The sequence below is a fragment of the Crotalus tigris genome, unplaced genomic scaffold, assembly GCF_016545835.1.
Source record: "Crotalus tigris isolate CLP2741 ecotype Arizona unplaced genomic scaffold, ASM1654583v1 scf7180000018826.840336, whole genome shotgun sequence".
Classification (NCBI taxonomy): domain Eukaryota; kingdom Metazoa; phylum Chordata; class Lepidosauria; order Squamata; family Viperidae; genus Crotalus; species Crotalus tigris.
This window is the reverse complement of record NW_024097216.1, coordinates 527,311-554,809: the sequence shown is the minus strand read 5'-3', so window position 1 is coordinate 554,809 and position 27,499 is coordinate 527,311. Positions and strand designations below refer to the sequence as shown.

General features: G+C 37.6%; 1 protein-coding gene across 1 annotated transcript in view; it reads right to left on the bottom strand.

The window, feature by feature from the left end:
• Positions 1–27,499, bottom strand: part of PIGK (phosphatidylinositol glycan anchor biosynthesis class K) — a 105,618-nt gene that overhangs the window by 57,158 nt on the left and 20,961 nt on the right. The window contains exon 9 of the mRNA XM_039356644.1: positions 25,353–25,525. Coding sequence (XP_039212578.1) covers positions 25,353–25,525 — 173 coding nt within the window. The remainder of the gene's footprint in view (positions 1–25,352; positions 25,526–27,499) is intronic.

The window sequence follows — 27,499 nt, the reverse complement described above, 5'->3', positions numbered from 1 at the left end:
AAAACATATCAGTAGTTTAGCTGGACTATAATCTTTGAACCTGAGATACATAACTGGACACTGTGGCCTAATCATTTGCTATTACATTTTTTCACACAAGTTCCTCTGTCTGGAAGACCTTTCCCAGCCAGTGGCCATCAAACAGCACACTATGAGGCAACTACAGGTGAATACCAACATAAATAGTTTGAATTGGACCTCCAGTAAACTTCATAGAGTTGATTTCAATACATTCAGTGCATGCTTACTTGAAAACAAGCACCATTGAACTCAATGAGGTTTATATCTGTCGTTCACTGTTACACCAACTTTTCAGTTAAGTTTGTTAAATTATGATGAACACACTGAAAGGATGCTCATTCCTCTTGAACTTTTGAGTGGTCAAAGTGCATTTTAGTTCTCGCTGTTTTTATAAAGGAATAACTTAGAAAACACTGTGTTCAACATACAGTCCTCTGCAGCATGCAGCACTTAAAGTAGGATCATACTTCCCTTTCTGAATGGAAATAAACCACAAATTTCTATTTTCCCTCATTGTCAGCTAGACAGAAATCATATGGTCTGTATATACCGCTTGCATGTGTTTGACTGTAAGATGCGGCTAGCCATTTCCTTAATCAAAAGAAATACATGTAAACTAATGGTCAATATCTAGCAGGACACCTAAATGTTATAATTAGTAAAGCAAAGCAAATACCAACATATTCCACTGTGTCACTTTTTTGTTATACAACAGAATATACAGTAAAGTACAAATACCACATTAGGGCTACTTAGAAAGTAAAAATCATTGTTATTTAACCAAAAACTAAATGTTGAAAAAGACTATGAATCACACACAAGGTTATTCACCAACCCCTTCAGAATCAAAATGGGAAAGCAATTTTGAGCTTTGATGTCATCAAATCTTGACATAGAGAATGGGAGAGGCTTCCATTCCACTACTTCAGAGGATAGAGGACAGTCCTGAGAATAAGGTCTCATAAAAAAAACTTACGATTTTTAACTTACAAATCAAGTTAAGGACATTGAAAGACAGCAGATGGTTTGGATCAGTAGGCCTAGTCACTGAGGTCTGATAGACAATGAGAACAGAAGATCTGTAGTTACAGGGTCTGGCACTGAAAAGATCACAGATAGGAGAACCCTTTTATCCTTCCTTCCTTCCTTCCTTCCTTCCTTCCTTCCTTCCTTCCTTCCTTCCTTCCTTCCTTCCTTCCTTCCTTCTTTCCTTCCTTCCTTCCTTCCTTCAAAATCTTTGGCTATTTATCAGACAAGGTTCTCAAGGAACTGGCAGATGTGATCTCGGAATCACTGAACTATATTTTTCAAAGATCCTGGACCACAGGGGAACTACCAGAAAGGGAAAAAAATGGACCCAGGAAATTACAGACCTATCAGCCTGACCTCAATACCTGGGAAGATCCTGGAAAAGATAATCAAACAACGAATCAGCGAACACCTAGAGGCAAACAAAATCATTACTAAAGACAACATGGGTTTGTCAAAAATAGATCATGCCAGACAAATCTTATTGCATTCTTTGACCAAGTGACAAAATTAGTGGATCAGAGGAATGCTGTGGACATAATTTACTTGGACTTCAGTAAGGCATTTAATAAAGTAGATCACAACCTACTACTTGACAAGATAGAAAAATGTGGGGTAGACAGCACCACCACCAGATGGATCCGGAGCTGGCTGACCGGCTGTACTCAGCAAGTGGTCCTCAATGGAACTGCATCTACATGGAGGGAAGTGTGTAGTGGGGTGCCCCAGGGCTCTGTTCTGGGCCCAGTGCTCTTCAACATCTTCATCAACGATTTGGACTAAGGGATAGATGGGGAACTCATCAAATTTGCAGACGACATCAAGCTGGCAGGAATAGCCAACACTCCAGAAGACAGGCTTAAGATAAAGAAGGATCTGGACAGACTTGAACACTGAGCACTATCTAACAAAATGAAATTCAATGGTGAAAAAAGCAAGGTTCTACATTTAGGCAAGAAAAACCAAATGCACAAGTAAAGCATAGGTGATACCTTGCTCAATAGCAGTAATTGTGAGAGGGACCTCGGAGTCCTAATAGACAATCACCTAAATATGAGCCAGCAGTGTGCTGCAGCTGCCAAAAAGGCCAACACAGTGCTAGGCTGCATTAACAGAGGGATAGAATCAAGATCACGAGAAGTATTAATACCACTTTACAATGCCTTGGTAAGGCCCCACTTAGAATACTGCATCCAGTTTTGGTCACCACGATGTAAAAAAGATGTTGAGACTCTAGAAAGAGTACAGAGAAGAGCAACAAAGATGATTAGGGGACTGGAGGCTAAAACATATAAGGAACGGTTGCTAGAATTGGGTATGTCTAGTTTAACGAAGAGAAGGACAAGGGGGGACATGATAGCAGTATTCCAATATCTCAGGGGCTGCCATAAAGAAGAGGGAATCAAGCTATTTTCCAAAGCACCTGAAGGCAGGACAAGAAGCAACGGGTGGAAACTAATCAAGGAGAGAAGCAACCTAGAACTAAGGAGAAACTTCCTGACAGTGAGAACAATTAATCAGTGGAACAACCTGCCTCCAGAAGCGGTAAATGCTCCAACACTGGAAGTTTTTAAGAAGAGACTGGACAGCCATTTGTCCGAAATGGTATAGGGTTTCCTGCCTGAGCAGGGGGTTGGACTAGATGACCTCCAAGGTCCCTTACAACATTATTATTATTATTATTATTATTATCGATCATCGCACAGTCAGCCAGATGTTCAGACTGGATTTGGCATTTTGTCTACCTATCGAGTCCTTACCCAGGACCTGGGATAGGCAGAAGTGGATGTTTGATGGTATTACAGATATCGTCGCAGGATGGAAGCAGTTCCTAATAAGGCCGCCTTTTGCAATTGACTAATAGCGAATTTGTCAATGCCAATGGTGTTCAAGTGGTGCTCCAGTTGTTTTGGGATTGCACCCAAGGAGCCTATGACTATTGGTACTACCCTTGCTTGCTTTTGCCACAGTCTTTCTATTTCTATTTGTAGGTCTTTGTATTTTGTTATCTTCTCCAGTTCTTTCTCTTCTATTCTGCTATCTCCAGGCACTGCCACATCCACTATCCAGACTTTTTTGTCTTTCTTATCGACAATTGTTAAGTCTGGGGTGTTATGTTGCAGGTGCTTGTCTGTTTGAATTCTGAAGTCCCAGAGCAGTTTAATTTTATCATTTTCTATGACTTTCTCTATTTTATGATCCCACCAGTTTTTGCTTACAGGCAAATGATATTTTTTGCAGATCTTCCAATGCACCATTGTTGCTACTTTGTCATGCCGCTGCTTGTAATCAGTCTGTGCAATCTTCTTGCAACAGCTTACCAAGTGGTCCACTGTTTCTTCAGCTTCTTTGCATAGGCGGCACTTACTGTCTGTTGCTGTCTTCTCAATTTTGACTTTGTATGCATTTGTCCTTAAGGCTTGGTCTTGTGCAGCCAGAATTAGTCCCTCGGTCTCTTTCTTCAATTTTCCTGCTCTTAGCCATTGCCAGGTTTTATTATTATCTGCTTTCCCAGCTATTTTTTTTCATGTATTGGCCATGTAGTGCTTTGTCTTCCCATGCCTCTATTCTGTTCTTCATTTGGTCTTTCTTGTAGGCCAGTTTGGTCTCTCCAGTAGTTAGTAAGCCTTCCTGATATACTAATTTCAGTGCATCTTCATCATTGTTCTTCAGATATTCTTCCAAAGCCATTTTTTCTTCTTCAACCATCTGATGTACTTGTAGCATTCCACGCCCACCTATTTGCCTTGGTAGATAAAGTCTATCAATGTCACTGCGTGGATGAAGGGCATGATTCATTGTCATTATTTTTCTGGTCTGCCTATCCATTGCTTTTAGTTCTGCTTGAGTCCAGTCCACTATTCCAGCTGTGTACCTAATGACTGGGATTGCCCAGGTGTTGATTGCCTTTATGGTATTTCCTCCATTGAGTTTGGACTTTAAGATCTTCTTCACTCTCTTGATGTATTCACCTCTAATCTTTTTCTTGACTTCAGTGTGCTTGATGTTGTCAGCTTGAAGGATACCCAAGTATTTGTAGTACTCTTCCTCATCCAGACTCTTAATGTTATTTTATTATTATTATTATTATTATTATTATTATTATTATTATTATTATTATTATTATTATTATTATTATTTTTACAGAACTAACGCATTGGACTAGCTTTGCAACGAACATCCTGCTTATAAATATGCTAAACCAACAAACTCAAAATACACTACTGTAGATAAATGAGGCAACTTCTAGCAACTTTTGTAGGAACCTTAGGGAATGATAAAAATGAAACATACTACAGTAGTTTCAGAACCAGATGTTCTAAGAGCTTAATCTCAGTGACATGCTTGCAAATGGGATGCCTAATTGCAGTAAATTTCTTCAGTAAACACCTGACAAATTTTACAAGAATCTATTGTGTGGCTTCCCACAAGGTACAAAATGCAATGTTTGTGTTTATCTGAGAAGAGAAGCTTGCTATTGCAATGTTGGCAATTATAGTAAGGGGCCCTCAACAACAGGGGGGAGGTCATAAGGTTCATGAATGGAAAGATAGCAATATTATGTCTTTCTTTCACATGGAAATCGATAAATGACATGGCATGGCATGGCATGGCTTGTGCCTTTTATTATCTCTTCACAGACATTGCTAAATGAAATACACGGTAGTTAAGCAAATATGGCTTTCCCCATTGATTTCTCGTTAGCAGTCCCCTGGGAAAGTCATGTGACCTCAGGATGCCACACCCATCATAATACATGCTGATTGCAAGCACCTGAAGTATGATCACGTGACTACAAGCATGCTGCAAGTGTGAGGACCAGTCATACATCGCTTTTTTCAGTGCTGTTGTAACTTTGAATGGTCATTAAATGAATAGTCGTAAGACTATGAAGACTACCTATACTAGCTGCCAAAAAGATTTTTTAAAAAAAGGTTGGGAAAAGGTCTTGTGGAATCTGCTATTCCAAGGAGAACAATGGAACTACAGCCAACCTTCAGCAAGAAAAACATCTTGGATCGAAATACATTAATTTGGTAGCCTTCTTCAATTTACTACTCAAAAATGGTAAGATTTATTGAGAACGTCATACCCTCTTACAAAATCAAGCCAGTTTTAACCTAACCAAGATGTACCTTTTTTTTTTAACTGAATATGTGCTAGACCATGTGCTAGCTATGCTGGCTGAGGAATTCTGGGAGCTGAAGTCCACAAGTCTTAAAGTTGTCAAGGTTGCAGACCCCTGTGCTAGACCCACTATCTATACAATAATGCTATATAGGTAGTCCTCAACTTACAACCATTCATTTAGTGACTGTTTTGAAGTTACAACAGCACTAAAAAGTGACTTATTATCATTTTACATACTTATGACTGTCACATGAGCAAAATTCAGGTGCTTGGCAACTGGCTCATATTTATGATGATTGTTGTGTCCCAGGGTCACATGATCACTAACTATCATGTTACTAATTTAATAACTGCAGTGATACACCTAACAATGGTGGAAACCAAGTTTGTAAAATGGGCAAAACTCCCTTAACAACAGAAATTTTGTATTCAATTGTGGTCATAAGTCAAGGACTACCTGAAACTATATATTTTCAGGTGTAAATGAAACCCAATATATACTTCATATCTGCTATTATCTTACACATGATATTGTGTAAGATAAGTAAGTACTGTTGAATGAGAAAAGGACGATGATATCAGGAACTTTAAAAATTTCTAAACTTAGATCATACAGAGATACTTAGCAAAACGTCAGCGTGGGACTGTAAGAATAAGCATCTTGCTCTTCGTGCATATTTAAGTATGTTAAATCCCTGTGCATCATAGAGTTTGGCTGAAGCGTGAACAACTGTGATTACTCATTCATAGGTTTTGGAATTTAATGCATGGATGGTTATGCAGTTTTCCAGTCTAGAAATATCTGGGTTGAAATTCATTTGATTATTAATGTAGCCAAGTCAGATATTCAGAGAACTGCTGGCCAAATTTATCTAGGTTCTTTAAAGGTGTTATTAGTTATTAGTTCCCAAAGATGGAATAATTCTCTTTTTAGCAAAAAATTGAAATTGAGTTCAGTTTGTCCAGGTACACTTGAAAGTCCTTGCTTACAATATAGTCACCATATCCCTTATAAATAATTTTATGAGTTCCTCAGGCTATAGAATTTGATGATTAAACTGGACTGAATAACAATCCTTCTCTTCAGGTATTCGTGATCACATTCTACCCAAGTCACAATTACCATTGGGAAAACATTTTTTTTATATTTAAATATTTGATCTTGAGTGTTTCATTTAATAGCCCACGTCACAAAACAAACATCCATGGCCACTCGGCAGCATATTATTATTTGATCTGATTAAGTTTGGATTAGAAAGTATGTGGTACTTCTTAAAATTTACCATAAAGATATACAGCAAAACAGACTTTGAGGAAGCTGAGACAGTTATAATTGGTATCAGTGCTGAGAACTATAAATTTTCTTGTGATGTTTAAAAGACATGTCTGAGTGGAGCAGAATGTGGAACATTTAATTGGTCAGATTTTTCTAAGAATTATATAACCAAACTAAAGTCAACTTTTACGTTTGGTTCTTTCCATGTTATCCTTGAAGCTACTATTGAAAACCACCACAAATGTTTCTTCCAACTACAGGACAAATAAACATATAAGCATCTATGTATTTTTGTGTTCTGGGGTTGACTTTCCTTGATTTTTGTTTTTGTCTTTCTCTCTGAGTATTCTACTGGAATATCTGAGGCTAGAAAAATAATCCCTTTATAAAATCATATTTTATGTACCCAAAATGAATAAAAAACATATACAGCAGTAGATATAAATTGGCAGCCATTTTCAGGAAGATTGTTCTGTTGATAGCATAAATATTGGTAATTTAGCAATTTTCTCGGTTAATTTAATCAGAGACCTGTATACTATAACAAAGGTGATATTAAAGTTTTATATGATGGGGAAATTTGTATCTTAGTCCTTGGCATTCAGACAATTTGAATTTATTTTTATTGTATTTGTCCTGTGGTTGGCAGGTAATCCTTAAGGGATTAAAAAAATAGCATAAAGTTTTCTCACAAAATGGAGAAAGGCAGAGACTAAGAGGACTGGTATATGTTTTATCAAGATTGCTTGCAGCCAGCAGCTTCCTAGGATTTATATGTATGTGCTTAGTTCCATTTTCTTCTGGCAGAAAAAAGAGTGTAACACATACTGATTGCCAAAAATCAACCAATGGAACAGCTTGCTTTCAGATGTTGTGAATGCTTCATCACTGGAGGCTTTCAAGAAGAGATTGAACAGCCACTTGTCAGAAATGGTATAGGACAGTGGTGGCGAACCTATGACACGGGTGCCAGAGGCGGCACTCGGAGCCCTCTCTGTGGGCACATGTGCCATTGCCCCACCCTTGCCTCCCCTCATGACCCCCTCACCAGCAGTCCCCCTGGACGAGAATTGCCCCTGAATAGAGCCCATGCAGAGCAGCGCAGCGCAGCGCAGGACATGGCAGCCAGGCAGCATAGACAAGACTCTGCCCTCAGGCCCCATCATGCACAGTTGATGGTGTGGGGTGTGGGCAGAAAGCGTGGCCACCATGGCGCTGCTAGGCTGCCTGGGCGATCTGCGGCGGACCGTGGAGGCGGTGAGTGGTCCTGCAGGCAGGGAGGTGGGGCACGGGGTGGAGCAGGGGCGGGGCCAGTTTTTGGACACTCAGTCTCTAAAAGGTTCACCATCACAGGTATAGGATTTCCTGCTTGAGCAGGAGTTGGATTAGATGATCTCCAAGATCCCTTCCAACTCTGTGATGATGATGATGATGATGATGATGATGATGATGATGATGATGATGATGGTGATGATGATGATGATGATGATATGGCTGCCCAATTCACACACAGGTAACTCCGAGTGGCTTGCAACATTAAAAATCCATTGTCCACTTCCAAAATCCACATCCAAAATCACCTCTACTTCTCTCCCATGGCAGCAGCAATACAATCAAATCCACCACTTGATTGACTCCATTTTCATTTGTGGTCCCCAGGCCCGCAGCCAAAATCTCGTCTTCAGGACCTTTTGGAAAACCTGCAAAGTGGTGGGCCAAACATACCTCAGGCAGAGAGAAGGAATCATGTCCCACCAAGATATACCTTTTAAAATACAGAGTCTAATTTGAAGTTAAATGATGATACTGACTTGTAATTCCAAAAGCAAAGAAACCTTATATTAAAGTAGAACTTATTACTGTCCCCCCCCAAAAAAATCAGGAAATATTCTTAGCCCCAAACTAATTATCTAACTATCATTATCCAGTTAGCTATCATTTGCTTTTTTGCAAATAGCAACTTTTAATTACTTTTAAAAAAAGAAGCAGTAATAGGCACTGTTCCTATAATGCTCTTTCCACAAAAAAACTATGAACTGCTACCTTCTTTAAAAAGAAAAGAAACAGAAAGGAGCAATGCATTTGTTACACCTGAAAATAACTGCCAGGCCCCAAGGAACTACCAATGTATTTAACCATTTTAAATATTAATACTTTAATCATCACTGTATGAATGATTACAGAATACGGGGTCATGTTTCACTGCAAACTGATTCTCTGTCTCCTTTCAACAAATCAGAATGAAACAGAAATCTTTGGTGGAATTTTGACCATCTGGCAGGTAATCCTTAAGGGATTAAAAAAAATAGCATAAAGCTTTCTCACAAAATGGAGAAAGGCAGAGACTGAGAGGACTTGCATATGTTTTAATGCCAAAGAGAAAAATATTAAGATTGCTTGCACCCTGCAGCTTCCTGGGATTTATATGTACGTGCTTAGTTCCATTTTCTTCAGGCAGAAAGGAAGAGTGTAACACATACTGATTGCCAAAAAGCCAGAAAATGGTATAATTAAGAGATCAACCTTCAGTAGCCTTTCTTCTTCTTCTTCTTCTACTTCTTCTTCTTCTACTTCTTCTTCTTCTTCATCATCATCATCATCATCATTATGATTATGATTATGGCATGCACCAACAGCTCCAGCTACAAGCACCTTATCAGGGCTAACGGCTGCAGAACAGGTGATGGGCAACTGGTAGCCCAGGGCTTTAATTTGCTCTCCAGTGTTATCTGAGCCCCCACAAAACCTCATTTACAAGGAACCTTGTCTGCTTTCTTAGAATTGTTGAAGGAAATGAGCAGCTTAAATGCGTAATGAAAGAAAAGTCTTTGTTCAGACGGAGAAGGAAGAAATTAAAGATATATTTGCCTATTACTTTTTTTAGGGAGAAATGGCAAATAGAATGACATGACTGGCTCAGTAGACATCAAATATTATCAGGGATACACTCCATGTGACACAATAATGCACACTGTTCACATTTCATATATAAACATTGAATATAATTTGTAGGTGATGGACTCGAAATGAAAGAGTTTGATTTAGCCAGCTGCAGAGAAGTCTGTTATCCACATTTCAAAATATTCGAAGGTTTTCCATTTAAGAGAGCATGCCAGGAAATATAGGAAAGACCTGTGCCAGGATTTAAATATAAAGTAAAATACTTTGGAATTTGCTAAAATGAAAAAAGACAGAAAATATGTGAAGAGGTTCCTATTTCAAAATTACAATGGCAAATAATGAAACACTCTGAATAATATGGTAGTTCATATGCCTAACCAAATATTGGTCTATGAAGTTCAACACTTTTTTCTTAACTAACCATAATAGTGTACGGATTTCGACAGGATTTCGTAAATGCCGAGAAGCATTCAGGCTTTATCCCCGCAGATTAAAATGAATTACAGGTTGGAAATATCAAAACTAACAAGAATGCTGTGCAAATGTAAAGGATTAATAAACACTGACAGAAAAAAAATTGGAAGAGAACTCATTCCCTCAAATGCATAATATATGTTTAAAATAAATGTCTCAGCTTTAAATGTGTTGCTGAATTCTTAATTTTGGAAGACAAATTTAATGCAACAAAGAAGTGAAAGAAAACAGTCTTAACATCTGTTTTAATTAATGATAAAACTCTTGGAACAACTATACCTCCCAAGAAAATCTAAGACAAAATTGAGGAGCTTCAATTTTTTAATTTGATACAGAGAACTTCAAATTCAAATTCTGTTGTCTTTGCATATCCAAGGGCATTTGCATTCCATTAACCACATTTCCATTTAACAATTAAAACATCACACAAAAGGATCAAGAACATAGACCTACAGGGACATTAATATCTACACACATTTACTTCATGCTAGATAATGTTCTTTGAAAAGTAAATTTAACATATATTTTGGAAAGTTTTGTTTTTCTAATTAGATTATTTCTTTTCAATGTTATTTTTTTATTCCTGTGACACTGCATATGAAATTACACAATAATCCCAGTGCCTGGAAAGGTTACTGATCAGTTACATCTGTAAAATATTGTTATTTTCAAATCTCCATGATAATGTGAAAATGGCAATACATCCATTGTTCTGTCCTCGTTACACTTTACCCTGTATGTAGTTCAACATGCAGCTAAACCCTCCTATCCTTTAATAAGGCAGACTGTAAATGTAAATCTTGATACTTTATTAAAGAATAGGATAAGGTGAAACAGCAATGTTATGTAATGGGATATAGATTTTGTCTTCAGAAGAACATATGTCACAGACTAAGCTCGATTCTTCTACATATTTCTGTTATCTCAGAAGTTACAAAATGGAGTCTGACTTCTCAGGATGCACCTTTTTTCCAGAGTGACGGATGATGGGACTACAGGTGCTCTGTACGGTCAAACACTATCAAATCAATTTCGAAACAGTGAAAGATTTGTGCTTGGCTACCAGATAGAGTTCAATAAACATTGAAGAACAATAGCAATAAAAATACACAAACTATATGCTGGAGGCATAACATCCATGATGATGTCATTACATAAATGATGTGATTGTGTAGAGGTAGTCCTCAGGTTATAATGGAAATTGGGATCTGGAATTCCATCGCTAAGTGAAGTGGTCATAAAGCTCAATGGCAATTCCAGGAGTCCCGGTTGCGATTGTTAAATAGGACCCACGTGGTTCATTAAGTGAGGAGCTCATGTGATCACTTCCAATTTCCTGACAGCTTTTCCATTATCTGCTTGTGGGAAGACTGCAAGGAATGTTAGAAATCATGAGCATATGACTGCAGTTTGCTGCAGTATTGTGAATCAGGTACCAAGTGCCCAGATGACAATCACACGACCATAGAAATATTTCAATGGCCAAAATTCCAAGGATCCACTATAAATCTCCATTGTCCAGTGCCATCATAACTTTGAATGGTTGCTGAAGAAATGATTGTAATCCAAAGACTGCCTATAATGTCATGATGATACCGGATATAACTCCTGTTGTGTGCAACAATGTCCTCATGAATATAACATTATAACTAATAAACCAAATTTCAGGAGAAAGCACAGATTAAACTAAGGAACCATTTGCCTCCTATCAGCAGCAAATAAATAGAAGTTTATGAGTCTGTCCAGCTATGCAGAAGTTCCTACAAAATCCAGCTCAATATTATGTAGAAACCAGACTATTTTATAATTTCTTTTCTTGACCGCTTTGGAAACAGACATAGAAACTTAACCATAGAATTATACCTTAAATATATGCATCAAATTGCATTGTAGTTATCTCAATTATCAGGTTAATTATTATATGAATAAGATAGTACATTACAGAAAGAAAGCCAAATGGCAGGTTAGCCACTTAGCTTTTTAAATTTAAAAAGGAAAAAAAAACACTAAGAAAACATAACATGAGAAAAAACAAATTATTTTGATTCTGCCTTTATTATATAAATTTCAAATGCAATTATCTATTTTCTTGTATGCCAAAGAAGAATTTTCATGGGAAAAATAACTAGAAAGAGATTCCATTTATGGCTCCCCCAAAGTACGCATACTGAGTTTATATTAATACTACTTCATCAGTCAGGCTAATGAGATTCTATATCCTAAAATAATTAATTGAGTAGTTCTCTGGTGAATGGGGTTTATTAAATCTTAAGTGCAATCTTATGTAATCATCTAGCTTTTCCCTTGTCTCCTCTATTTTTCAGATTAAAATAAGATGATTGCTGTCCAGTACAAAAACTACATCAATTATTCCTGACATGTCTGAGCACAGTTCTTCAAGTACATCTTTCAATGATTGCTGAATAGAAGCACGCTGCACCTTATTGATTTGCAATGGTGATATACACACTATTCTCAAAATAAAATAAAACAGAATAAAATAATTAGGTATTCTTTTTGCTCTCCTGTATCCTTATCTTATATCCTCTAGAGTCTCATTTTCCTCTTTAAAAGTCTCCTTTTTAAAATCTCCTCTTTAAAAGTCAGAGTTCTGGGGAAAGGAAATCTGCAACAGAATGAGCAGTTATTTGAGGAAACATTCTGATTAGGAAAAGTTATACTTGTTTGCCTTACCACTTTTAAACAAACTGGCAAGTTTAAATAAAAAATGTATCACGAAGTCCTCAGTACTCTCTGAACTTGGTTGTTTGCTTCCAGATGTTTCATTACCTGACTAAAAATATCAGTGCATGTTACCTAGTTGAGTAACAAAATGGCTGCAAACAAACAGCCAAGCTCAGAGAACACCAAGGATTTCACGGTTCAACCATGAACTACATATATTCTCTTCTATTAAATACATATTTATCATCCAGCTCAGGAGTCCCCAACCCATGGGCCATGGCCCACTACCGGGCTTTGAACTGTTCCGAACCAGGCCAGGAAAGTGGGAGACAAGTGCACGCACATATGCGCGCATCCCCCTTGTGTAAGCTGCATGCAAGTCCATGCCTGTATACTCTATTTGCACAAGCAGTGGGCACACTTGCCTATCGTTCTCACAAATGAAGCTGAGCACATGTGCTTATTCACTACGCACATGGAACCATCCCCTCTCCTTCCTCTCTTGCCGGGCGACAAAGTCAGAAAGGTTGGGGAACTCTGATCTAGCTCATACCTCATATATTTAGTTCAGTGGTTCTCAACCTTTTTAATGCTGCGACCCCCAACCGGTCATAAGTCGAGGACTAAGCTGGTTGTAAGTTGAGGACTTTCCCTGCCCGGGAGCGCCACGTGGTGCCGCCCCCTGCACCGGCCGAGGCGTAGCTGGCAAGCGGCAGAGACAGAGCAGGCTGACCACCAGCTGGGCTACCAGCTGGCCCAGCCCAAGGGAGGTAAGGCACCCACCAGAAAAGGGGAAAAAAATGGCAGACAGCCTTGCTTGGCGACCCCTGTGAAATGGTCGATCGACCCCAAATGGGATCGCGATCCATAGGTTGAGAACCGCTGATTTAGTCAACATGCACATGAGCAAGGACCTAGTTATTTGAGAAACTGCCTATCACCCAAAGTTTCTGCCCATTCCACATAATCTAACAGAGGTTCCATTGATTAAACAATAGCATCTGGTGGAACCCGGGAAGTAGCCTCTTCTGGCATTCCTCTCAAAATTTGTACAGCCTGATCCTATTTAAATAAACCCTGGTTCTTGGGAAAAAGTGGATGATCGAGTATTGTATAATGTTTTGGGTTTTTTAAAAAAAAATAAATATGGGGGGGTCAAACACCCAGAATTGTAACTGATTGGGGTGATCTATAAATTTCATAAATAAATATGCAAAATACTATTGATCAGCTTATTGCTACAAAAAACATTCCTCGCCATGAAAGAAGAATCCCACGCTGCTGCTCAAGAGCCAAATAAAGATCTTTGTACTATTTATGTACATCGTAAGTGCTCTGTACTTCCCAGCCATTGCAGAGGTAAATCTTTTTTGTCAAATACAGAATGGTTCTAACTTTGTTAATTTAGATATCTCACTGCTAGTCTGATGTGTGAACCCAAGTGGGACTCAGTGCTATGCTGCCTGTAATTTTAAAAAGTGGAATGAGAGATCTGAAGGTTAATAGAAAAAGCAACCAATTCTATCCTGTATCTCTAACATAACACCATACTGCTGTGCTGCAATTTTATTGCCAGAGTTAATGTTGATCAATTGAATTGGAATAACTTCATTAAATAATGACTTTTTTATATTTTCTTGTAAAACCAATCTTCAATTTTCACTTCTCCAATTTTTCACCAAGCCATTGTTCTGTTGGCATAAAACAGTGTGACTGGATAATGCAATCATTTTTTTTAAATTTCTATAATAAAATGCCTTAATTTGTGTTTTTAATACTTCAATCTAATTCCACGGTACTTTCAAGCTTGCCAGAATCCTCTAGCTTAAAATAAAAATCAACTGAAATATTCTGCTTGGCATAGCTGCCATCTTCTGGTAAAATAAAGGCATCTGATTTAGACCTAAAACAAGTAGTTGTAAGGAATATATTAATCTGCTTCCCCTAAATTAATAGTAGCAAGCTGGGATATATGGTCACAAAACTGTATTGCCTCAGCTTGAAACTAGCTTATCCCAGTGTTATTTAACCTTTTTGTTCTCAAGACTGCTTCCCACTTTGTTTGCTAAACAAATTAATTTTAACCCTGACGATGTCAAATGTATTTGACGAAAGCTTGGTGGATTAAATTCTATTTTTGATAGATATTCTCTTGGTGATCATTATTTTGACAATATGAATACCCCCAAGAGTCGCATTTTTGTTTTTATTTCTATATATATATATATATATATATATATATATATATATATATATATATATATTGCTGAAAAACTGCTCCAAGAAAATCGAAGGGAACAGCTATGGCTTAGTCAAGCGGCAGTCAAGTAACCTGTGCATGAATCTTTTGCCAAGAATCGCAGCCATGGCCTTGTGACAGATACTGTGAATCACGCTGACTAAATCCAGAAGCCCAGAAAATTCTCCCCCCCCCCACATAAGTTGTTTTGGGTTATATATTTACTGTGCACATTTACTGTGCACATTGGTATAAATCCAGAAGGTTGTTCAATATAAGCTTGCTTTTGTGGAGGTCCTTAAATCATGAATGTTCTGAGGGAGTATTCTTCTGACTTATTTCTTCCTTTGTCAAATTTGTACAGTCACCCATCTCACAAAACACGACTCTGGGTTGTGTATAACAGCTGAACACAGCATTTGTTGCTATGCTAGAGTAAAAGAAATCTCAATACACTTGGAATTGCAGGCTAGGTATCGTGGGACATGAAGGAGGTATAGAGAGCAAAGGGAAGAAAAGCAACAGCCAATAGGTCGTACTTCTCTCCATCATTCATCCTGATTGTGAAGCAGAGTTGACACTGGTAAAGGATCTCCTTTGAAGAATAGCAATCAGAAGCAAAGCACCACAACAAAAGAATATTGTTTCCTTTCCCTCCATCCCAATAGGAAGAACTCAGGGATAGAACTGAATGTTTTGCTAACTACTTGCTCCAGGGAGAAGAATTTGACCTACTTTTGTACAGTGAAGAAAGCAGAGAAACTATTCAGAGTGTATCTCATTTGCCTTAGCCACTAAGACATTAGTTTTGCAATCACTTCTGAAACATTTCCACGATTTAGCTAAAAAACTTTTTATGCTGCTGTTCCAATTTTTATGGTATATTTAGTCTGATCTCTGGGCTTTTTTCCCTTTTGGTTTTAATTTAGTTTAATAATAAAGGAATCATGTTATAAACTAGGAGACCATGAATTCTAGTCCCATCTTAGGTATAAAACCAGATGGGTGACCTTGGGCCAGGCACTTTCTCTCTGCTCTAGGAAGGAGTAATGGCAAACTACTTCTGAAAGCCTATAGGGACCTACTCATGCTGTTACCGGACTTAACACTAATTCCAAGTCACGATATATATTATTAATGTTAAAGGAGCACATAACTCCTGATTAATTTGGAAACATTTGGTCAGATCACAGTAAAAACCAATTAAGATAACAAGACCTCAGAACACAGACATTCAATAGAGACAATCAAAAAACTAAAATACCTCCTGACCAGCAATCAATACCCAGATAAGAAGAGATTAACACCAAGATTAATACTAGACACCCAAACTAACAGTAAATAAACAACCTAATCAAGGAACCACCAAGAACACTGACAGGGCAAGACACTAGAATATAAACTGACAGCAAACTGCATTCCTTACTAGCACTGATGATGTTACTTAGTTGGATAAGGAAACATCTACAAAAAAAACCCTAATCAAGCTCAGAGAGCACTAAGGACTCCACAAACGCAGACATCACAATAAGAATTTGATTTCCACAATGCTCAAAATACAGGCTGTCTTTGACTTACGACTAGAATTGATCTTAAAATTTCTGTTGCTAAGTGAGACATGAGTTTTGCCCCATTTTATAACCTTTCTTGCCACAGTTGTTAAGTGAATTGTTGTAGTTGTTAAGTTAGTAACATAGTTGTTAAGTGAATCTGGCTTCATTGATTTTTCTGGTCAGAAGGTTGCAAAAAGTCTTGGGACACTATAACCATCATAAATATGCGTCTGAATTTTGATCACGGGACCATGCAATGCGCGTGTAAAAAATGGTCGTAAGTCACATTTTGTAGCCTCGAATGATCGCTAAATGAGCTGTTGTAAGTCAAGGACTACCTGTATATATTTACAAATACTCACCCAGAATATTATGCTAACATTCCCTCATGAGAATTTTGTTAGCTTATTATCCCATTCATCATCCTTCTAAATCTGTTTAATATATTGCACGCCACCAAGGACATGCACACATCCGCAAGCGAATCTTCCACATCAATACACTCCGGTGATAAAATATTGATATACCAAACCGTCCATGTTAATGAAGAATACCTCCTTTCCTCCAATATAACATTGTGTGGCATGATGCATGTAATGTAATGCTTCTCCGGAGATTAGGCAACTTATGGATAAGCAGCAAAAGTAAAAAAGGCAAAATTAAAAGGCTGCTCAAGTCCCATGATAGAATTATGGCATCTTCATGAGTTATTAATGTTTGCTGTAAACAATCCCTGAATTATGCCTAAGACAGATTTCCTGGACTGCCCCAACAGCACCCCACATGAAGCCATATTAAACTCAACGAAACTTAAAAAAAAACCCACATCTCTAGAATTACACTAATATACCCTCAAACATCTCATATATGATTCAATCTCCACAGCAAAATGCAACTTGTGAGAAAAATATACATTTTTAAAAATACACTCCCAATTGCTGTCTCTGTTGAAGTTTATTTAAATAATATTTTAATGAAGTTTGAGATTTTCAGAGAAAACTATTCTGAAAAATCAGGAAAAACTATGAAGTCTCTGTCTGTTTAGTGATATTGACAGGCTTTCCAACGCAAAATATTGGTGAAAACACTAGGTACTACTAGTCACTCCACCAAATAGGAGGAAAAATACACACATACAGTAATATACCTACTCCTCATTTAATGATTTTGTTCACATTTCAAAGAACTAGGTCATTAAGCAAAATGGCTGCTAAATGAACACATGACAGAGAAAGGGAGAGAAAGAGTCACTGAAAAGATCATTTGTTGCTGTCTTCTCTTTCGAATAAATTTCTCTTGTGCAGCTTTGCCAGCATTATTAACACTCCAGTGTGCATTGTTGACAGACATGATGAAATTTGATTGTAACTGCTTGCATTGGTCAAAAAATTATTTTTATTAACACTGTGTTTGCTAAACAAATTAATTGCTAAATGAAACGTGGTTATATACAGAACCACACAAATCCATATATATTTTTCAACACATTTAGAGAAAAGAATTAATTTTGGACATGAAATGAAATGTGGCAAAAATTAATTAATTCTAAACTTTAAAATGTGGCAATTGCAAGAATATTCAGTTTGCATCTTTGTATTTTACACAGGATTTCTTAGAGGTTTCCAGTCTATCATTTATCAAAATCAATACACAATGCTTAATGACAGTCCAATATGGTGTATATTTGTATAAAAATATACAAAGTATGCAATTTGATTCATTCTAAACTTTGCAGGAACTAATTAGAATATAAAAATGCAGTCTTTTTTCTCAATTTTAGTACTAGAAATTGGAATCCTTCACTGTGACAATCTCTCAAGAGCTTCTGAATAAAGAAAGTATACCTTCAGATTAGAAGTGGAAAAAAATAATCAGTTGTGAATTGGGAACAAATTTGAACATACTGCTTGTATCGGATTTCACAAAAGTAATAGCATTCATTTTCAATAAACTTCACAATAAATCATGCCTGAAAAGAGGGAAACAGTACTGAAAACTGTATGCAGTACTTATACTGAAACGAGCAGAAGGCTTTCTATTCGGAGAATTTGAATTTAAACAACTTCTAGGATTATTTGAATGATTTTAAAGAAGTTCTTGGGGGCTTCCAGTTTTTGCATCTGCAGCGCATGGCAGCGCAAGAGCAGACCTCCACTCCCCACAGCTAGTTTCTTCCTGCTTGGTGGACCCTAGATGGGTCCAAAGTTGCCCCAGAGAGGTAACTGTGAAGGAGGGGACCCCATCAATCATGAAGTGACAGCAATCGCTTCATTTGATCCGGGAAAAGCCCTCTGAACCCGGCTAGAGAAAGGCTAATGTGAGATCAGCGTCTAGCCCAGGGGTAGGCAACCTTGGCTCTTTTATGACTTGTGGACTTCAGCTCCCAGAATTCCTGAGCCAGCCATGCTGAGGGGAAAGGGAAAGGTTTCAAAGCTGAGCCATGATGGCTCAGGAATTGTGGGAGTTGAAGTCCACAAGTCATAAAAGAGCCAAGGTTGTATATCCCTGGTCTAGCCCAAGTTGCTTGCAGCCAAAGTCCCAGAGCATGAACTTAAACATCGGGGAACAGCATGCTTGGAATTGGTGAGAGTACTGATCTTCTTTCTTTTATCTACTATTTAAATCCTTGAAAAGATCCCCAAAGCAAGAAAACCTCCAGAAGTGAAAGGAGGGGATTATATCCCCATTCCCTTACAGACTGAAGCGGCGAATTAACATAAAAGGTTGAAAGAGATATACTAAAATTTGATTTAAAATATTTCAGTCTAGACAATTATAACAAAAATAATTTTTTGATGGAAAGAAAAACTGAAAAAAGAAATGACTGCTAACACCTAGTGGAGAATCAAAGAATAGAAAACTAATAATAAGGACTCAGAAATTGGCAGAATGCCCAGAAACAAGAAAAAGTAATTTCTTTGAAGACCTTGAAGACAGCTGGGAATAAAGGAAGAGCCAGCTATAAGATTAAAAAGTGTTTGAAAGAAAAAAAACAAAACAAAACAAAACACCTGGACTGTTGCTTAAATCTAAGAATTGTTTATGGAAAATAAAAACTTTGGCTTTTTGGCTAATTTAGAGGAGAATTTGCAAGATTTAAAGTGGCTTAATATACTGAATCTGTAATTTTGACTGACTGATAAATTGACTTTTGAATTAAAACATTGATGAAAGATTATTTGAAGGGGGGAGATAACATGGATATCACATATGTATCAAAAAATGACAGGATGCCACGTTCAATATTTTCTCTTGAAGGACTTAGCCTGGAAAATCAAGGGCCTCCAGAAGTAATACTTCAAGACAAGATAAATACTTTCCCAGAGGAAATATATGTAATGTTAGGACAAATACAAATGACAATAGATTCAAACCACGATGAAATTTGAAACAACTTTGAGGATTTAAATAAGCATATTTTCAATCTGAATCTACAATTAAAAAATACCCAGGAAATAACAACAAAGAAACAAACAAATCAGACAGCAGATTACAAACTAGAAGAGTATGTTCAAATTGATGAAATAACAAAGGAAAAGAATTACAATTTGACACAAAGAGGAAAAAATCTACAAGGTTCTGATACAACAAAAAATGGAATTATTAGGAGAACTAATAAATTTTGGGGGACAGAAAGAATTTATCTTACTTACTTTATCTTTTGTATTCCCAACAATACAGGAACTGTTGGGTAAGCGGATTACATCAACTTGGAAAATTACTTGGCAAAAGAAAAAGATCAGAGACAGATACAAGAGATTAGACTCGCTCTACCAGACGGACTATTATGTGAATAAACATTTGTTTGAATATGGCTAAAAGAACAGAGACGTTTGAACATTAAGGGGCCTTATAACAAGAAGCATAATGAGATTTAAGTAATATAGTATGTTTTATAATATATTAAATGTTAAAATAGTAGATTGATGTAACTTTTATTAATATATAAGTAAAATATAAACTGATTAAAAAGGGTTGTATCTAGATATTATAAGACAGATAAAAAATAGAGTATTTTTATAATGCATGACATAAAATATTGGGATGATGTAACTAAATGGGAAAATTTAGACCAGTGGTTCTCAACCTTCCTAATGCCGCGACACTTTAATACAGTTCCTCATGTTGTGGTGACCCCCAACCACCCATCCAGCTGGCCGGGGAGGGGGGGGCAGGAAGGCCGCTCTGCCGACTCTGCCCAGCCTGGTTGGAGAAGCGCCATTCCTCTCCCTCTTTCTCTCTTTCCTCTCTCTCTTTCTCTTTCTTTCCTCTCTTTCTTCTCTTTTTTCCTGTTTCTCTTTCCTCTCTTTCTCTTTCCTCTTTCTCTTTCCTCTCTTTCTCTCTTCTCTTTCCTCTCCCTTCTCTCTCTCCCTTTTTCCTCTCTTTCCCTCTTTCCTCTTTTTCTATTTCCTCTCCCCGTTTTTCTCTTTCCTCTAATCTCTTTCTCTCTCTCTCTTTCTGGCGGGCCGCGGTGGGGACGGGAGCAACATGGCCCGCCAGCCCCTCTGCCAGCACGGCTGCTCCCCCCCAGGCACCCCTCTTCTTCCCAGCACCCGCCCAAGCTGCCTTGGGGGCAGGAGGAAGGAGAGGAGAAGGGCAAGAAAACCGCTGCCACCACCCCAGCTGGGACTCCGCGCTGCCCGGCCTCGCCCTCTGCCCATCCAATGGAGCCGCGCAGCCCGCCAGCCCCTCCACCAGCCCGGCTGCTCCCCCCCAGGCAACCCTCTTGCCCCGGCGCCCGCCCGAGCGCCTTGGGAGCAGCAGGAGGAAGAAGAAGAGAAGAGTGAGAAAACCACATCAGCCGCCCCAGCCGGGACTCTGCGCTGCCCAGCCTCGCCCTCTGTCCATCCGATGGAGCCATGGTGGGGGCTGGTGCTGCGTGGCCCCAGCCAGCCCCTCTGCCAGCCCGGCTTCTCCCCCCAGGCACCACTTTTGCCCCGGCGCCTGCCCGAGCTGCCTTGGAGGCAGTAGGAGGAAGAAGGGGAGGAGGAAGAGGGTGGCAAGGAAGCCGCCGCCAGTGCTGGGCCCCAGGAGGCGGCTCTCCTCTTCTACCTTTGCTGAATCTCCTTCTTCCTTCCCGGCAGCCTGGACTCCGCCGCATCTTCCTGGCCAGCGGGTCCAATGGTCTGGCTGGCTGGGGATCACAGGGGCTGGTCTCCCTTGGGCCGTGGCTTGCCGGAGGGCTGGCCCGCTCAGCGGAGCCTCCAGCGGGCCACTCCCAGCAGGGATCCCTGGGCTTCCCCGGACAGCTCCAAGGCCACGAGGCCCTGGCCGCGCTTCTCCCAGGGGGTGGGGCACCCGGGCGCAGGGCCAATCAGGAGCCCTGCAGGAGGTAAGTCCAAGAGAGAGACTCTGCAAATGGCGGAGGCCATGCGGAGATGGATGCGGAGCACTGTCTTGGTTCCTAAGACCATCAGAAATATGTGTTTTACAATGGTCTTAGGTGACCCCTGTGAAAGGGTCGTTCGACCCCCAAAAGGATCGCAAACCACAGGTTGAGAACCACTGATTTAGACAGTGAGATGACTAATATGAAGAAATTATGACTGATAAGAATTGGATTGAATATAAGGGAATCTAAGCAAACAAAAATTATAAAAATAGGATGTATGCTGAATTAATGAGATGATGGTTATGAGAATAAGATAAGCTTAAAAAGTGTTATATAGAGTGATTATTATTATTTGTATAAATATAAAAAATGTCTATACCTAATCATTTATATATTGAAAATATTAAGAATTACATTTTGGCTAAGGTTGAAGAAGGAAAATACAAATGGGAGAAGGAAAGACCAAAGAAATGTATTATTAGTTAATATATTAATTATGGAATTATCAAATTTAATCATTATTGACTGTTATTACTGTTCTTTTTTTCTTGTTAAAATATAAACCAAGACAACACGCTGTGCACCAGGCACTGAAGATTGTTATAGTTAAAAAAACAATAAAATATCTATATAAAAAAAGAATAAGTTCTTGGGCTATTTAAATTAATGACTACATACACCAGTGAGATATGTACAAATTATTTTATAATAAGAAGACAATCTAAAGCATTAATGATTAATAAAATTATATTCTTAAAATCATACAAAATATCTTTTGATACTGTCTAATGTTCATTTTAGCCTTTTCATCTATAATTAAATCTACAACTAGTTTATATATATTCATGATCAAGATTAGAACTATTACATCCTTTCTCTTGGCTTTCAAGGTATACAACATATCCATTTTCTGTTCTTTCATTTCATTTATGTCATTTTACCAAATTCTCCTCTTACATTCTCAATTTTCAATAAGCCAGGTTCTTTACCTGATGGGCCATAGTTATTAATCTCTGCTGCCCATCATAGCTTTGGTCAAATGGGTTTTTCATATTGGACTTCTTAGTAAGACAGAGAAGATGGTAGACTAGATTATGAGTCTTAGTCGTACACATGCCACATTGTCTAGTAACAATAAAAACAATCTCAGTCAATTATGACCCCAAAGCATAAACACGGTCTAGTTTACCCTAAACACATTCATACAATTCTATGCAAGATAGGGTATCTATCTAAATTAGAGACTGCTTTGCAAGCCAACATCACATCCCACTACAATGGAGATACCGTATATGCCGGCGTACAAGGCGACCCGCGTATAAGACGACCCCCATCTTTGTCGCCAAGCCGAATTCCTAGAACATCATCTTATACATCGGAAACTACCAGTATTTCCGGCATATAAGACGACTCGGCATATAAGACGACCCCCGTCTTTGGCACCGATTTTAGCGCTTGCGGAAGTCGCCTTATACGCCGGCATATACGGTACATTTAATCAGACTTTTCAGTATACTTCATCTCTCAAAGCACTTATCCATTTGCTCATGTTTCATATTTTATTTCTGTCTCATTGTTCTATCTTTTTATTTATACTTCTCTGGGTAAATGTGTTCTTTTCTCCTCCTTTATCTCTCTCACACACATATAAAATAAGGAAAGGCAATGCTATACTGGCCATTATCTTGAGTCACACTCAAACCAAGGAGATCCAGCTGGAAATTCCCATTCAAATACATGCTTGCACTGATAATTCTCCTAATACAGAGACGCTTCAGGAGAACAAAAAGCTCAAAAGCATGATGGAATTAAATAGAATAAATATCTTTGTTCTATAAACAAGATTAACATAATACTTTATACTGCAAATACTAAAGGCCTGATCTAGAAAAAGATGTAATTATTACTTTGAAAAAGACAAATTACTTCAGAAATGAAGTATGAAACCTTACTGATACAACATATGTGCAACACATTTTTTGCAGTCTATGGCAACTTGTAGATAAAATGAGACAAAAGGTGTTTTTTTTATCCCAAGAGCTTCCAACAGATGGCAACATAAGACCGCATATAAATTCAGCTTGTTGCCTGAAAATGTACATTCCATAAACGTTACATACTTCAGATGGATCTTTTCTCTACCTTTTATTTTTCTCCCAATCCCACCAATCAAAGATACGGAGGCAATATTTCAATTGTGCTATATTGCTATGCTTACAAATTCTGCTGCATACTTTTTCCCATTTATATAAGATGAATCCAAGTCTCCAAGAATTGAAATTGATTATATATAAAAGTATATTGTCATCATCATTCCTTGCATCTGTTCATTGTACTCCACTAAAGATACTGGTTTTGATTCTGAATTCACAAACTCTGCTTATGAACTGGAACTCAAATTATTTACTGTTTCTAACTGTAAGAAAAAAATACACATATTGTATAGGATTCCCACAATGACTTTTCCAGTTCTCCATACCTACACCCAGTAGGTATTGGATACTCTGGTGTCCAGATACAGTCATATCTCAGACATATTGTGAGTTTGATTCCAGTCTATCACAATAAATGAATATTGCAATAAAGTAAGTCACACAAATTTTTTGGTTTCCTTATGCATATAAAAGTTACATTGCAATAGCTTTATCTCTAAAAATGTATGTACCTTAATTAAAAAAAATTGATAAAAATGCTAATCATCATCTGATTAATAATGATGAAAAAGGCTGAAAAACTACAAAAATTGCAAGAATTATCAAAATGCAACACAGACAGAAAGTGAGCAAATGGTGTTGGAAAATTGGCACCACAATAGGTGTCCTTGACACAGGATTGCCACAAATCTTCAATTTGTTAAAAAAAAACCAAATCCATGAAACACAATAAAGTGAAGCACACAAAAAAGGCACACTATATGCCTGCATACAGGTAATCCTTGATTTACAACCATTCATTTAATGATTGTCCAAAGTTACCAAACAAAGTGACTTACAACTGATCCTCCAAGTTACAACTGTCATAGCATCTTCACAATCATGTGAGGACCTTGGTATTCGGGATGTATTTACGACAGTTGCAACATCCCAAAGTCATGTGACCTTCCCAGCTAGTTTCTGCCAAAGTCAATGAAAGAAACCAGATTCATTTCCCAACGTGGCAAAAAAACTTGTAAAATCAGTTGTGACTCATTTAACAATTGCCTTGCACAGCAATGGAAATTTTGGCCCCAATTATGATTGTAAGTCAAGGACTACCTGTACTCCATATTTTATATTCTCTCTTCATATATTCTGATTGTAATGTAACTTTCTGAGTATTAGTGTTTTGAATAAATAAATAAATTTTAGATTTCCAATGTTCATGAGTAAATTAGTATCAAACATGAGCCCTGAGGCTTCTCAAATACTGGATCTTACTTTTGGGGGGATTCTTAAATCAATATACTATCAAATCATGCACGCTTCTATTGTTTCCTCTATTCCCATAGTTTCCAAGAAACAAAGTACAAAACTCAAACTATACACATAAATGAATGTTCACACAGTGTCTTCCTGAACATCACCTAGAATCTTTTTGCAGTAAGGTTATTCCAGTTTGTACACACATTCTGGCATTTATCTGTATGGATCAATTGTCTTTGTAGCTTGATGTATATTTTTAATTATTTATTCATTTATAAATATCTGAGCTTCAAAAAATAAACCAAAATACCTTGTCTCTGCAGGTGCCAAATTAGGATCCAGAGAAACTGTCTCAGTTGTAATTTCCACTTTTCGTACACTCCCAAAAAAATCAGTTATCAAGACATTGTCAGGATTTCTCTGAAACAGATCTGTCCGGTGTCCAGGTGTTGACACACATAAACTTTTAGGGCATACCTGAAACTATAAAGAAGATATTTTGTTTCAAATCTTCATAAAAACCTTTGCTGCATTCTTTCCCAACTAGGTCTGATCATCCAATACCAATGTACACCTTGTGACGTGGTTTTTCAGTTCCCCAATAGGAATAATATTGGAATTTAAATAGTTTTATTCATTTTTAGAGTGAAAGGTTTAATTCAACAGAACTGACAAACCATATTTCTATCACTGGTACCTTGCTACAGAGTTACATAGAATTTCATCTCCGAATTACAGATTTCAGTTACTTGAATAATTTTCTAGAAATCCATAATTTGGTGTCATATTAAAATCAGTTTACCTCTAAACCAATCAAATCCTAGATGGAAATTAACACAGATATTTCTAAAAATGACTGTTTGCCCCAATCAAAGAATGTAGGGACAAAGCAAGAATGGAATGTTCAAGCACAGGACATAATTTTATTATCTACCTATCGTCTATCTATCTATCTGTCTATCTGCCTGTCTGTCCGTCTGCCTATCTGTCTATATCTATCTATCTATCTATCTATCTATCTATCTATCTATCTATCTATCTATCTACTATCAAATTTAGAAACCAACCATCTTATTCGAAATCCCAATAGCCAAACTCTACGTATCATCCTAAAACCATTTATTTCTCCTATATGTGCTATTCAGAAGTGAATCCAACAATGTTTAATGAGGCCACATATCTGGAAATATGGGCAGGGTTGTAACTCTATGTTTTCCTAGATATCAAAGATAAAGTAAAATTTAAAAATGTTAATACTGAAGACCCAGTAAATCTGCTACGGTATAAGATCACCAATTTCTACAATGCAATTTCTAACTCACTGGCCCATTTTTCACAATATTCAAGATGGCATTTTATTTATCTGTTAATTATTTAGTTTCTAGTAAGTTAATGGATTCCAGAAAACACAAAGTGTGGCAGACAAACCTGTTCAAAATGGAATGACAGTTTATCATTATAATATAGGTAGTCCTAGATTTATGCAACAAACCTACTCAGAGCTACTTATGACCCATTTTGAAGTTCCAGTGGCTGCCTCCCCCCTCCCCATAGTCATATGATGACATTTTGGATGCTTGACAACAGGCCCACATTTATAGCTGTTTGCAGCATTCTACTGTCACATAACCATGATTTCTGGCATTTTTTGCCAGAAACCAGTGTTCCAATCTCTGGCAAAAAATGCGCTTTGGGGAAAATGGATTCATTTAATGATTGCCAAATTCCTTAATGACTGCCACAAAAACAGTCATAAAATCAATCATGGTTACACTTAACCACCATGACTTACGAAGATAACTCCAGGCTCAATTATGGTCATAAATCAATGATTACCTATATATCCCTCATTCTCACACAATTATACCCTATTTTTAAAATAGATTTTGTCAGATTTAATAATGAAACTTCTTTCTCAGCTGAACGTTGGCTACTTATTCAGTTCTATCTCACTATTAAGCTTAGCAATGTGAGCTGCTTACTGCAAAACTGATAACATCTTTTCTAGTGAAGTACCAGCTCAGTCCGTAAACTTAAATACTTGTAAATGATTTTACACAGTTGCTCTCTCATGTGAAAAAAGACTTTTGAGATTTAGATTCACAACTCATATCTCTTGACATAGCATGTTAAGCAACACTGAATTTAAACAGGATATTGCTCAAATCTGCAAAACGGAATATGAGTGGATAGCATGTGTACCGCTATCTCTTACTTAACATAATATGAAAGATTTTTGAGAGGCAAGCTAATCCTTATCTATTAATATATAGATATATATATTCAATATTGCTGCTTCATATCACCTGGCTATACGTTTATGCAGAATTCCGTTAGAAAAACTGTTATAAAAGATCATTTATGGAAGAATGGCCAGGAGTCTGTCTTCTCCTTAGGCATCCAGTGGAAAATTTTCATCATATGCAGACTGATTTGCCATATAGCATCTCCTGAACA